The sequence below is a fragment of the Phacochoerus africanus genome, chromosome 8 (assembly GCF_016906955.1).
Source record: "Phacochoerus africanus isolate WHEZ1 chromosome 8, ROS_Pafr_v1, whole genome shotgun sequence".
NCBI lineage: Eukaryota > Metazoa > Chordata > Mammalia > Artiodactyla > Suidae > Phacochoerus > Phacochoerus africanus.
Genome location: NC_062551.1, coordinates 33,913,273 through 33,928,234, shown reverse-complemented (window position 1 = coordinate 33,928,234; position 14,962 = coordinate 33,913,273). Strand labels below are relative to the sequence as shown.

At 40.0% G+C, this 14,962-nt stretch overlaps 1 protein-coding gene across 8 annotated transcripts in view; it reads left to right on the top strand.

The window, feature by feature from the left end:
- Window positions 1-14,962, top strand: part of CYLD (CYLD lysine 63 deubiquitinase) — a 58,112-nt gene that overhangs the window by 26,905 nt on the left and 16,245 nt on the right. For all 8 annotated transcript variants that reach the window (XM_047788948.1, XM_047788955.1, XM_047788950.1 and 5 more), the window contains 3 exons: window positions 7,485-7,583; window positions 9,289-9,405; window positions 13,749-14,128. In XM_047788948.1, the coding sequence (XP_047644904.1) occupies window positions 7,485-7,583; window positions 9,289-9,405; window positions 13,749-14,128 (596 nt within the window). The remainder of the gene's footprint in view (window positions 1-7,484; window positions 7,584-9,288; window positions 9,406-13,748; window positions 14,129-14,962) is intronic.

Below are 14,962 nucleotides of genomic sequence, written 5' to 3'. Positions count from 1 at the left end.
ACGCTCAGAGCAATGGCAAGCAAGAAAAATAATGAGGTTTTTTTTTTTTCTTTTAAAGCTTGATTTTCATAAATCCTGAATAGACAATAATTAAGAATGATACCAGCTTTTATAACATAATACACCAATTATACTTTTTTGCCAACAAAACGAAGCCTGCAAATAGACTTTAAAAAGCAAAGTTGTGTAAATGAAAATTAATTTCATTTATTTAAATGGGTATTCATCTATATTTCATGTCATCATTAACACCCATTTCTTGAGAGAGAAAAAAATAGTCATAATGTCTCATTTAGTTTCTTAGTTTCTTTTTCTTGCCCAATTACCTTCCTTTGTAGGACAAAATTATTGCCAGCATTAAAAAAATATTTTGGAAGCTGTTGAACAATTGATGAGATTAGGAAAGAATTCATCCTATTCAATTGCTGGTTACAGTAGGCTTCTGAAGAATACCTTTGACTCAAAATGCAGACATCTTCAACCTGTTATATAGAGTTTTTCCTCTCTTCATTGCTCTTGTAAATGTTAAAAAACTCTAACATAGCTAATTTGACATCATGTTCAGGTTCTTAAAGCTGTTGTGATCAAGCATATCAATTAGTGCCTCCCGTAAATTACACATTTCTGCTTTTTCTAGTTCAGTCTGTGTCATCTTTTTTAGTTTTGAGGGTTGGGAATGGAATGCTAATTTAATTCTGTAGATTATGTAGTATATTCACAGAATTTTCACAGAAAGTTTGCACAGAATTTTCAAAGGGTGTCTGAGACCTTTTCCTCCTAACATTGCCCCCCCGAACTACCTAATTTCCTTTTGTATCCTTCTTGATTAATTTGTGTCTTTCTTATTCAGTACTTGCATGTTTTATACAATAAGTCACATGAACTTAAAGTATATAATTCAGTATGTTTTAACATATGTATACACCCGTGGAACCTTTACCACAATCAAGATAGTGAACATTCCTTGGAGTTCCTGTCATGGCCCAGGGGTAATGCACCTGACTAGTATTCCTGAGGAAGTGGGTTCGATCCCTGGCCTCGTTCAGTGGGTTGAGGATCCGGCGTTGCTCTGAGCTGTGGTATAGGTTGCAGATGCAGCCTAGATCTGGCACTGCTATGGCTGTGGCGTAAGCTGGCACCTGCAGCTCCAATTCAACCCCTAGCCTGGGAACTTCCATATGCTGCAGGTGCAGCCCTAAAAAGACCAAAAAAAAAAAAAACAAAAAAAAGGATAGCCTTCCATCACCCCAAGATATGCCCTTTGTTTTGGCTTCCTCCTGCTTTTACATACCCCCTCCCCAAATCCCAGCAACCACTGGTCTTTTCTGCCAGTATACATTTGTTCACATTTCCTAGAATTTTATGTAAATGGAAGTAACTTAGGATGTACTTTTTTTTTTGGTCTGACTTATTTTACTTAACGTAATTATTTGTTAATTCATCCACGTGTCCTTTTTTATTTTATTTTTTTATTTATTTTTGTCTTTTTGCTGTTTCTTGGGCCACTCCCGTGGCATATGGAGTTTCCAGGCTAGGGGTCAAATCGGAGCTGCAGCCACCGGCCTACACCACAGCCGCAGCAACGTGGGATCCGAGCCACGTCTGCAACCTACACCACAGCTCACGGCAATGCCGGATCGTTAACCCACTGAGCAAGGGCAGGGAATGAATCCACAACCTCATGGTTCCTAGTCAGATTCGTTAACCACTGCACCACGGCAGGAACTCCTCCTTTTTTATTTTTCTTGTTATGACTGCACCTGTGCCATATGGAAGTTCCCAGGCCAGGGGTTCATTCAGAGCTGCAGCTTAGGCCTATCCCACAGCCACACAACACCAGATCTAAGCTGCATCTGCAGCCTGTGCCACAGCTGTGGCAACACTGGGATCCTTAACCCACTGACTGAGGTCAGGGATCCAACTCACATCCTCAAAGAGACAACACCGGGTCCTTAACCTGCTGAGCCACAATGGGAACTCCCATGTGTCTTTTTTATTGCTGAAAAGCATTCCATTCTATGGTGTGAAATAATATATATATATATATATATATATGTATAATATACATATGAACATATGGAATATAAATATGTGTGTGTGTGTGTGTCTGTCTGTCTGTCCCTGATTCTTGCTAATGTTTGGTCTTTGACCTAAGTTCCTGACCCAGAGCGCCTAAAACCCATGTAATTTCCTAATGGTAAGAAGGTCTCACACATAGCTCCTAAATCCTTTGGAATTTCCTGGATGATAGAAGTGTCTTTTGTTCTTTGTGATTTTTAGTGGGCTCCTGGATGGAGGTGCTGGTCACTCGGAAGACCAAGCCATAATTAGAGGCTTAGAACTGTCAGCCACAGCCCATCCTCTGGAGAGGGGAGAGGAGCTGGAATTGAGTTACTAGTCAATCATGCCTATATAATGAAGTCTCCATAAACAGCCCCAAAGTATGGGATTTGGAGAGCTTCCAGGTTGCTGAGTGGAGGAGCTGGGAGGGTAATATGCCTAGAGAGAGCATGGAAGCTGTGTGCCCTATGTATTTCTTTATCTGGCTATCCATCTGTACCATTTATTATACCCTTTATGATAAACTGATAAACATGTTTCCCTGAGTTCTATGATCCATTCTAACAAATTGTTGAATTCAAGGAGGGGGTCATGGGAACACTGATTTATAGCTGGTCAATCAGAATGACTGGGGACAACCTGCAATTTGCAATTTGTGTCTGAATTGGGGGCAGTCTTTTGGGACTGAGCCCTTAACTTGTGGGGTTTGCTGCTAGTCCTGTAGATAGTGTCCAAAGCAAATTGAATTGTCGTCAGTAGTATTTCTTGACTGAATGATTGCATTTATAAACTAATGAATTAATGATTACTTAGCTTAGGCTTGACTCAGATCCCCAGTTTTGGAGTTCCTGTCGTGGTGCAGCAGAAACGAATCCAGCTAGGAACCATGAGGTCGTGGGTTCGGTCCCTGGCCTTGCTCAGTGTGTTAAGGATCCTGCGTTGCTGTGAGCTGTGGTGTAGGTCACAGACAAGGCTGGAATCTGGCGTTGGTGTGGCTGTGGCATAGGCCGGCAGCTACAGCTCTGATTTTACCCCTAGCCTGGGAACCTTTATATGCTGCAGGTGCGGCCCTAAAAAGAAAAGACAAAAAAGAAAAAAAAGAAATCAGATCCCCAGTTTTGTTCACATGTAGTTCTGCTTCTGATTCTATATTTGTGTGGTTGATTTGAGGGACATATGACAGAACGTCACATTTGTCCCTGTTTAACTTCATGTTGTTAGAGCTATCCAGTCTTCCAACATTTTCAGACCGTTTTAGATACTAATTCTGTGCTTTCGTGTTTTATCTCTCTCAATATCATGTCATCTGTAGATTTTTCTCGTGTGCCATCAGTATGCTTATCTGAGCATTTAAATGGGATATATTATACTCATATTTACATAAAAATACTCATAAGATCTTAAAGATAATTGCCTGGGAATTCCCGCTGTGGTGCAGTGGGATTGCCAACATCTCTGTAACACCAGGACGCAGGTTCAACTCCTGGCCTGGCCCAGTGGGTTAAAGGATCCTGGTGTTGCTGCAGCCGTGGTGTAGGTCACAGCTGCAGCTCATATCCTGGCCTGGGAACAACATATGCTGTGGGGCGGCCAAACAAAACAAAACAGAACAAAATAGAATGAAAGAAAAGAAAAAAATAGCTTTCTGAAAGTGGACTTTCTGGGTCAGAGGGTATGTGTACTTAATGCTAAGTGGCCTTCCATCAGTCTGAATCACCCCAAATATTGTCTGTATAGGCAGGGTTCCTGTTCATATGAGATCCTTCGAGCCTATACGGTTATTTTGAAGCACTAGATCACACACAGGATGCAACTCTGATGTTATCTGTATGGGGCCTTCCAGGATTTCTTGAACAATTTTTCATATAAAAATGTCTAAAATAGAGGGAAAATATTTTGATTAATTATCTCACCTTAAGGAGGTTTTTGGATAGTTGCTGTGTATAATATGTTTGCTATTGGGCTTTATAATTCTTCATTCTACTCAAGTAAACTTAGGTTTTCTTCAGTAGATTTCACTGTAGATATTACATTACATTCTCATTTGGGTGTGAATTATGCTCTTGTGGCTGATCATGTTAAGTAGTACAGCAGTTAAGCCCTTTTTCTCAGTTTAATGGGTCATTCAAATGCAGACATTTCTGGTAGTTTGGTTGTTATTGTTCATTAGCTTATTGTTATGATTTCCAACACGTTTCTCCCAGGGATTTTTCTTCTTCTATTAAATCAATAGGAGTAATGGATAGGCTGCAGATTTTGTCTTTTGAATGCGTTCCTGCTGTGTGTGTATATAAAATGGGTACTTTGTTTCTTTTTTCAGCACAACCTCCTTGTTGTTGTGTATTTCGGAAGTTTATTTATTTATTTATTTGGCTTTTTTTAGAGCTGTACCTGCGGCATATGGAGGTTCCCAGGCTAGGGGTCCAACTGGACCTGCAGCTGCCGGCCTATGCCACAGCCACAGCAACGCAGGATCCTCATCTGTGATCTACACCACAGCTCCTGGCAACGCCAGATCCTTAACCCACTGAGTGACACCAGAGATCAAACCTGCATCCTCGTGGATCCTGGTTGGGTTCATTTCTGCTGAGCCACAGTGGGAACTCCTAGAAGTTTATTTATTTGTTTTTAATCACTGTGTAATATTCCATTTTTTCACACCCCACAATTTGTTCATCCGTTCTCCTATAGAATACATTATTCTAGCTTTTGGTTTTTATGAATAAGGCTGCTGGGAAAGCTTTATACATGCTGCTTGGTGGACATATCAAGTTCTCTCTCAATATCTTAATATCTGTTATTTCAAAAAATCGTCTGCCAAATTTATTCCTTACTTTGCTGACTTTCCTATATTTACCTTTTCCTGAGATGATAATCATTTACAATTCTTTTATAATAGAAGGCTTTGATTTTGGATCATGAATATAGTTATGACAAAGCAATAAGAATTATTGGTATGTAACTGCTGGAGGGCAAGTTAGAGATGGCAGGTGACCCTTTGTCTGCAAAGAGTTCTGCAGTACTGTCCTGTCCCTCGAAACCGATATTTGACACCCTCCGCCATCGCCCCCACAGTCTTTGGCGGAAGACACTCACTGTTTGCACCTCCGGTGTGCTCCATATTCCTGACCTTTGGAGCCCTCCCCTGGCATCATCAGCAGAGTTGTCACCACTGACTTTGCCATTTGGCCCTTTGGTACTGCGGGGCTGCCTTAGTTAAGACCATTTTCTGCCTTGATTATAATCACCAGTAACTGCGTAATGCATAAAGATTATGGTATTCCTGCAAATATCTTTTCATTTTTTTTTTTTGGTCTTTTTTTGCCATTTCTTGGGCTGCTCCCGCGGCATATGGAGGTTCCCAGTCTAGGGGTCCAGTTGGAGCTGTAGCCACCAGCCTACGCCAGAGCCACAGCAACGAGGGATCTGAGCCTCGTCTGCAACCTCCAGCACAGCTCACGGCAACGCCGGATTGTTAACCCACTGATCAAGGGCAGGGACCGAACCCGCAACCTCATGGTTCCTAGTCGGATTTGTTAACCACTGCGCCACAACGGGAACTCCTGAATATCTTTTTAAAATGGAATTCCATGCAATTAATTATAGTTAATAATGGGAATTAGTTTTCGTTAGTCAATTTATATGCTACAATTTGAAAACTTGCCAGTGGATAAAAAGTTTTACCATTCACAGTTGTTCTCACATGTGGTGGTATTTGGAGATACGTGAATGGTAACATCATAGAAATATTAGTAAATAGCTTTTTTTAATATCACTTGGTAAAATGCACAGTTATTTAGTATAATTTTTGAGTTAAAATAATATTCTATTTGATCACATTATGAGACAATTAAGATATAGTTTAATAGTTCATTCTCCCTCCCCTCAAACTGTGGAAAAAAGTTTCCAAGCACATTTATATATTAATTCAGTTTTACTTCCTCTTTCTTAAAAGAGTACTTTTTTCCTTGTGCTTAAAATGTACAGCTGGAGTTCCTGCTGTGGCGCAACAGGATAGGTGGTGTCTCTGCAGGGCTGGGATGCAGGTTCCATCCTTGGCCATCACAGTAGGTTCGATCCATTGTTGCCACAGCTGTGGCTTAGGTTGCAACTGCAGCTCAGATCTGAACCCTGGCTCAAGAGCTCCATATGCCTAGGGGCAACCAACCAACCAAACAAAAAACCAATTTCCCCTATTTTTCTCTTTCTCATCTCAGAAATCCACTGAGAGTAATGTGATTTCTGCTGATTTATCAGATATGACTCCCAAGTGTCATGTTGGACTCCACAGATGTGTTGAACTTTCCAGGGGAAAACTCTTCAGACTCACTTTCTTAAATTTGCTTATCAGTATTTGTGAATATCTTATGGAAATCACTTCCCTTTATGTTTTAAAATGTTTGTATTGGAAAACAATTTTGCCAAAATTATGCATATGTAGATAAAAAAATCTTTGTGTATTTTCTTCAGACATCTTGTTGCTATTTGTTTCTGAATTTTTGCATGATTGATTTGTACATAGTTCTCTGTTTTTTCTATTTACATGTGTTTGTACGCACACATTTGTGTTATTCTTAATGTACATGTTTTTAAAAACTGATAAATATACCTAACCAGACTTTTCCAAAATGTGTTCCATGGAGTATATTTATCTGAGATGCTATGGTACAAAAAAAGGTTATCAAATAAGTTCCCTATATCCCTTTTGAGAGATTCCCAGTGCTCATTAGCTTATTGAAGGTTCTGGTGTCATGCAATAAAATCTACTTGTTGGAGTTCCCATTTTGGCTCAGAAGGTTAAGAACCTGACACAGCGTCCATGAGGATGGAGGGTCAATCCCTGACCTCGCTCAGTGGGTTAAGGGTCTGGCATTGCCACGCGCTGCTGCCATAGGTTGCAAATGCAGCTTGGATCCCTAGTTGCCGTGGCTGTGGCGTAGGCCGGCAGCTGTGGCATCAGTTCGACCCCTAGCCTGGTAACTTCCATGTGCCGCAGGTTCAAAGAAGAAAAAAAAGTCTGTTTGTTTACCTCCGCATCTTCTAGAGATATTTGAGTGTGGGGCACCTCATAAGCCTCAGGGGTGTTCTGGGAACACTGATTTGGATATTTCTTGGTGGTATTTGAACACATCAGATAAAATTGATGAAAAGCGGTTGTATTTTCAAGAAATTAAAGCATTTAGCTGAATGGAACTTGGGTAGTGTTATCTTGTAGACATTATGTTTTAAAATATAGCAGTGATTTTTTTTTTTTGGTATTATTTCTTTTAAAACATTCAATGGCCTTGCTGTAAAAGTACTGTGAAAATGCTGCTCTTTTGTTGGAAAAAGATTTTTGTTGTTGTTATTGTCATTATTTGCTCAATTGTTTCTCTTCTCTGAGAATTTGCTTTTATCTTTAAAAAACATGTTTACTGTTTCAGATAGCGTGACACAGGAAAGGAGGCCTCCCAAACTTGCCTTTATGCCAAGAGGTGTTGGGGACAAAGGTTCATCCAGCCATAGCAAACCAAAGGCTACAGGTATGAATTAATAAAATACAGCTCTTAAGTTATTTACATTGTATTTGACTTGCCATAGCATTGAACAGAATGTTAAAATGTATTACTCCTTAATGAGTATGTAGACTTTCTTCTTTCAAACATTTTTAATAATTCACTAAACAGTGTCTGTAGGTGGATGTTGGTAAAGCCGAGTTCCCAACCTTTTTTAATTGATGAAAAGTGTCCTGTGAGGACCTGTGTCTTTTTCTGGTCCATATATGCTAGTTTTTTGGAATTCTCTATTTGTAACATTTGTATATAGAGTTCAGAGTTTCACTGTAGAAAATCATCATTTACAGACAGTATTATGTAGGATAAAGTAAACCAGAGATTATGTAGATTTTGCTAGCAGAAGTGGCATAAATTAAATTCCGAACTGCTAAGCAAAATTTTTGTCATTCTTCCAGAAACTCCCTCAGAATCCATGTGGAGTTCTTAGTTCTTTTTTGGTTAGCTTCCACATATTTCATAGACTTTTAGCATGGTAGTTATACAAGCTAAAGAGCTCAATTAAAAAGCTGAAAGAACTTTTCTTAACTCAGATGTAGGTTAGGCAAAGTATATTTTTTCCTCAGTTGTCTAGTGAACAAAACTTTCTCAGCTCGTTGAAAAGAAAATTGTACTTTAAGAAATATTTTATGTGACATTGGACCCTGGGAGACAGAATGGGATATAATATATAGGCAGTAGTATTTTAAATCTGTGGCTCTAGATAAGGATAGCTTAACCCTGTTCCTCCCACTTCAATGTAAATAACCTAAACCTTTTCTTAAGACATATTACTTCTGTTGTAGCTGATCTTAGTTATAGGTATGAAGTATGGAGTTAGCTGCTTTCAAGTGAAAATGAAATCAGATTTTGTGTGTGTTCTAGAGACCCCATTGCTCTCAACCATAGCATGTTGTCCAGGTCCTGAGGCAGGGGCATGTCTTGACCTGTCTGTGACATAGCTGCCCTGATATTTTCTTGCATTTTCTGTCTAATGTGTAAGAAAGAGCCATGGAGAAATTCAGCAAGGAATTTGTTGATTAACAATTCCAAAGCGTTGAAACTTTAAATCTTTTTTTTTTCATTTATTAAAGTTTTATTGAAGTATAGTTGATTTACAGTGTTGTGCCATTTCCCGCTGTAGAGCAAATTGACTCAGTCACCCATGTACAGGCATTCCCTTTCTTATGTTACCTTCCATCATGGTCTCTCTCAAGAGGTAGGATAAACTTTCAATCTTTTAAACTTGATTTGTGCATCGATTTATATAGATTTCAAGATTTCCTTCTTTTGGGGGCAACCGTTTTAAAATAATAGGTTACATTTGTGGACTAATAAGTTCATCAAATGAAATTAGGTAACGGTGATTGTGAACATTTGGCAATAAGCCGTCGGTTCATGAAATGAATTTTTTAAAGCAGTTTTTTTTTTTTTTTTTAAAGAGCAGGCTTTTCTTTTCTTTTAACTTAACTCCTGTTTTCTTCTTATATTATCTCTTGAAGAATGTTTTTATGTTTTTGACATTGTGAAAATGGTTACTGAATTTTTAAAAGTTGAAGACACTAATAATTTTTTGTGTTTGTATCTGTTGGTTATGTAAATAATTCTTAGCACCATATGCATATTCATTTATCTTACAGAAAAACTTTCACACCGTATTGACTTTATTTTTAAGCGAACTTTTCTTGTTCCATAGGATCTACCTCAGACCCTGGAAATAGAAACAGATCTGAATTATTTTATACTTTAAATGGGTCTTCTGTTGATTCACAACCACAATCCAAATCAAAAAATTCATGGTACATTGATGAAGGTAATCTATAATTTTAGTGTTCTTTATAATGCTTCCATCCTTTTAACTCACCAGAGGAGAAAAATGGCTTTTTTAAAACCAATATGTGTAGTTTTTGGAAACAGAATGAGTAGCACATCCTTTATTAGTATTGCTGAATTAAAGTATTATACACAGTTTTAACTGCTCTGCTTTTAAGGTTAATGTAACATTTAGAAAATGTATTAGCAGCTTGTTTTCTGCACTTCACTGAAACTGTTGAGGGTAGAAGATCTCTAGAATCAATTGAATCATGTAAAGACTTCACTCTCTTGATATCTTTAAACCTTCCTTTTTTGGGAGCTGCTTTTTAGGACCACACCTGCGGCATATGGAATGGTCAAATTGGAGCTGCAGCTGCCAGCCTACCCCACAGCCACAGCAACACCAACCACAGCAACACCAGATCCAAGCCACATCTGTGACCTACGCTGCAGCTTACATCAATGCCAGATCCTTAACCCACTCAGCGAGGCTAGGGATGGAACCCCCTCCTGATGGATACTAGCTGGGTTCATTACCTGCTGAGCCACAATGGGAACATCTAAACATTCCTTTTTAAGAACTCTGCCTTCCTTTGGTTCTGGGACATTGTTTTCTTCTGGTTTATTCTTTTTATTGTTGTTCATCCATTTAACAAATATTTATTGAGTATGTACTATGTGCCAGAACCAGGTGAAGAATTGTGGTCTTGATGCGTGTAATGAAGGCACATGGTGCTGTGAGTGTCTATTAAGGGATGCTTTATACCCAAGGGGCTCAGGGATAGTTCTAGAAGGAAGTGACATGAGCTTAGATTTAGGTGAGGAGTGATAGATAACAAATTGAAATGGAACATGAAAAACCTTTTAGGCAGAAAGAATAGCATATGCAAAGGCCTTGTGGTGAAATGGAGCTGGTGTTTAGCCAAGAACTAATAAGAGTCAGAGTACCCAGAACAGAGAGAGAGAACATTTTATGAGATGAGAATGGAATGGCCCACAGGGCCAGGGCACTGAAGCCTCGTGTGCCCTACTAAAAGGAAGTGGTGAAGTTCCTTGGTAGCTCAGTGGGTTAAGGATCTGATGTTGTCACTGCAATAGGTTTGGTCACTTCTTTGGCACAGGTTTGATCCCTGGCCTGGGAACTTCTGCATGCTGTGGGTGCAGCCCACACCCCCTCCCCCGCAAAAAAAAAAAAAAAAAAAAAAAAAGGGGATGGGAGTTCCCATCGTGGCTCAGTGGTTAACGAATCTGACTAGGAACCATGAGGTTGTGAGTTCGACCCCTGGTCTTGCTCAGTGGGTCAAGGATCCGGCATTGCCATGAGCTGTGGTGTAGGTTACAGACGCGGCTTAGATCCTGTGTTGCTGGCGTATACTGGCGGCTACAGCTCCCATTAGACCCCTAGCCTGGGAACCTCCATATGCCGTGGGAGTGACCCTAGAAAAGGCAAAAAGGCAAAAAGGCAAAAAGGCAAAAAGGCAAAAAAAAAAAAAGGAAACGGCAAGCCACTGAAGGATTTTCAGCGAGAGGTTTGCCAGGTTTGCCTGCTGCAGGTACACAGTGGGTTGAACAGGGGCTGTTGCAGGCTGTGGATGGGCTCAGCCATAGGCTATGGTAGCTGGGGCTGGACTTGTTGGGGAAGAGGTGGGGAGAAGTGGATGGCTATGAGCTATTTTCGTGCATGAATTGACAGCATTCCACGATAGACTGCAAGTGAGACTCGAGGAAGAAAGAGATGTGAGTGACGACGTTAGTTTTCTGGCTTGCCTGTGGGTGATTGTGGAGGAAGCGAATGGATTTGCTTGGACTATACTGAGTTTGAGGTGCCTTTTAAAATTCCTAGAGGTGATTTGTCAAGTGGGCAGTTGTATTTATAGATCTGGAGCTTTGAAGAGATGTTAGGAGCTGGAGAAATAAATGTGTAGGTTGCCCTCACGTATGTGGTGATTAAACTCCTGTGAGTGAATGCTATGACCTTCGGAGAAGGTGGGGGCGGAGGGGTGGGTTAAGGCTGAGCTTTGAACATCATGGCCGGGAGGAGGAGAAGTCTTCAAAGGAGACAGACAAAAAATAGCCAGGGGGACAGGGAGAAAACCAGACGATTGTTGGGTCAAGGAACTAATGGACCCTTGACCATTTGGTGTTCGAGTGCTTCTGAGAAGGCAGATAAGGTGAAGACCACACAAATGCTCATTGAATTTAGCCAGTGGAAGCTGTTGATGTTCTCAGTGAGTTATCGTTTTATGGAGCGAGGTAATGGAGACGTGAGTCCAGTTGCCCAAAATGTAAGTTGAGGCTTCATCCTGCACGTCCCCTCTTTCTCTCCTGAGTCACATCCAGATGTCACCAAGTCCTCTGGATTTCCTCCCCTTTCACGTCACTAAAATCCTTCCCCTTTTCTTCATTTCTGAAACATGCCCTGAGTTCAGGTCCTTTCCTTTGTTTGTTTTTGTTTTTAAGGCCTGTATCTGTGGCATATGGAAGTTCCCAGGCTAGGGGTCCATTTGGAGCTGTAGCTGCCCACCTACACCAGAGCCATAGCAACACGGGATCCGAGCCGTGTCTTCGACCTATACCACAGCTTCACGGCAATGCCGGATCCTTAACCCGCTGAGCGAGGCCAGGGATCGAAACCTACAGCCTCATGGTTCCTAGTCAAGGAGACTTGTTTGTGGCTCATATTTTCACTCTTGTGATGATACCTTTTAATGAGCATGTAGCTCTTAATTTTAATGTGGTCATACTGGCAGTCTTTTTCCTTTATGGTTTGTATACTCATGTTTAAGATATTTCTCTTTGCCCTAAAGTCAGAAAGAACATTCTTCATTATTGTCTTCCAAAACTTATAGTTTTGCCTTTGACATTTGTCCTTAAGCCACCTAGAAATGGTTTTGGTGTATAGTATGACTTAGGAATCCAATTTAATTAATTAAAAAATATAATTGGAGTTCCTGCTGTGGCACAGTGGGTTAAGAATCAGATTGCAGCAGCTCGGGTCACTGTGAAGGTGTGGGTTCTACCCCTGGCCTGGTGCAGTGGGTTAAAGGATCCAGTGTTCCTACAGCTCCAGTGTAGATTGCAGCTGTGGCTTGGATTCAGTCGCTGGCCTGGGAACTTCTATATGCTACAGGTGCAGCCATAAAAAAAATATATATGTATGTGTGTGTGTGTGTGTGTGTGTGTGTGTGTATAATGATCTCAACACTATTTATTTAGAAGTTTGTTCTTTCCCCACAGGTCTGCAATGCATGCCTGGCAGCTAGATTAGTTATTTTAAGGAAATAACATACAGCTATTTTAATGTATGTTTGTTTTTCATTAATTTTTATTTTTGTATTTATTCTTTTGACTACTTTTTGGGAAGCTATTCTGTTGTTTTTCTTTTTCTTCATTTAATAGCCACATCTGCAGCATATGGAAGTTCTGGACTGGGGTCAAATTGGAGCTGCAGCTGAGGCCTACACCACAGCCATGGCCAGACAAGATCCGAGCTGCATCTGCAACCTACTCCAGAGCTTGTAGCAATGCCAGATCCTTAACCCACTGAGTGAGGCCAGGGACTGAACCTGCATCCTCACGGAGACAATGTTGGGTTCTTAACCCACTGGCCACAACAGGAATTCCCTCTGTTGTTTTTCCAACTTCCAAGTTGTATATTTTGTTTTTGTTTAAGATTCTTTTTTTTCTATAGTTGATTTACAATGTTCTGTCAATTTCTGCTGTACAAGCAAAGTGACCCAGTCATATATATATACATTCTTTTTCTCCCATTATCCTCCATCGTGTTCCATCATAAGTGACTAGATTTAGTTCCCTGTGCTATACAGCAGGATCCAAGTTGTATGTTGAGTTCATTAACATTACCTTTCTCTCTTTCTAAAATAGCCTATTAAGTCTATACATGTCCTTTATAAGTATTACTTTAGTTATGTTCCACAAATATTCCTTTTTTGCTTTTTCCAAGTTATTTTAAAAATTACAGTTATCGTTACTTCTTTGATTCATGAGTTATTTAGAAGCATCTTTCTTACATATTTTGGTGTCTTTGTGTAGTAACTCAGTTGTATTTTGGACAAAGAATATAACCTACACAATTCTACTCAATGACGATATTTTTGGTTTGAACAATTGGGTGCTATTAACTGAGGTAGAAAAAGTTGGAAGTGGGGAGGAGAATCAAGAACACTGGAGATAGTTAAGTTTGCAGTGTTTACGAAAATCATACTAGAAGAGGTCAGTCAGGTGGATAGTTGGACTAGATGTTTATTTTAATTTGTAGAGCGGTAGGGCATATTTAATAGTCTCAAATACATTTCTCTAATTCAGAACACTGTTTTATAGTTGCCGAAGACCCTGCAAAATCGCTTACGGAGCTATCTCCGGACTTTGGACATGCTTCACCACCACTGCAGCCTCCTTCCCTGAATGCACTTGCCAACGAGAACAGATTTCACTCTTTACCGTTCAGCCTGACAAAGATGCCCAACTCCAATGGGAGTATTGGCCACAGCCCGCTGTCTCTGTCGGTTCAGTCAGTGGTGGGCGAGCTAAACAATGCGCCTGTGCAGGAGAGCCCACCTTTGGCCACATCTTCCGGTAACTCGCATGGCCTGGAAGTGGGCTCGCTGGCTGAGGTTAAAGAGAATCCTCCTTTCTATGGGGTGATCCGTTGGATTGGTCAGCCTCCGGGACTCAATGAAGTGCTAGCTGGACTGGAACTGGTAATTCAATTCGACCTAAAAATTGCATTTGTTTTCTAGCTGAAGTTTATATAGATTTTCCCCTATTGCATGAATAAAAAATCTTTTATTTTTCAAAAAGCCATCACTAGAGAATTTTTTTTTTCTTTCTAGGGTTGCACTCGTGGCATACAGAGGTTCCCAGGCTAGGGGTCACATCAGAGCTACAGATGCCAACCTCTGCCACATCCACAGCAGTGCCAGATCTGAGCCGCGTCTGCAACCTACACTGGCAAAGCCAGATCCTTAACCCATTGAGTGAGTCCAGGAACCGAACCTGCAACCTCATGGTTCCTAACTGGATTTGTTTCTGCTGCACCACGACGTGAACTTCCGAGAGAAATTTTATTACTATGTCACCTTACTTCCTTTGTCACCCATTAGGCATCTCATCCACTTGTTCCTAACATTAGTTGATCAATGTTTAAGGAATGAAAACAGATGTTTAGGATAATATGTTTAGGTTCATTATATTAAACAGAATACAGTAAGAAAAGCAAACTGTGATCAGTTTGTTTTTGTCCTCAGCCTCCCTCCTGCAATCAGTTCAAATATTTATATCATTGGCTTTAAGGAGAATCACCATTTTTAGTGACGTTTTGAGATCTTTGGGAGAGGGAAAGATTTTCCCTTTGGAGATTAGAAAATATAGTTTGACATTTTATAGTCAGGAGGGAGAATTTAAGCACATTTATTTAAATATATATATAAAATAAAAATATATGAATAAATATAAATAAAAAATATATAAATAAATATATATATAAATAAAAATATTTATTGTTGGTTTGCAGGCTAGTGAATATATATATACAT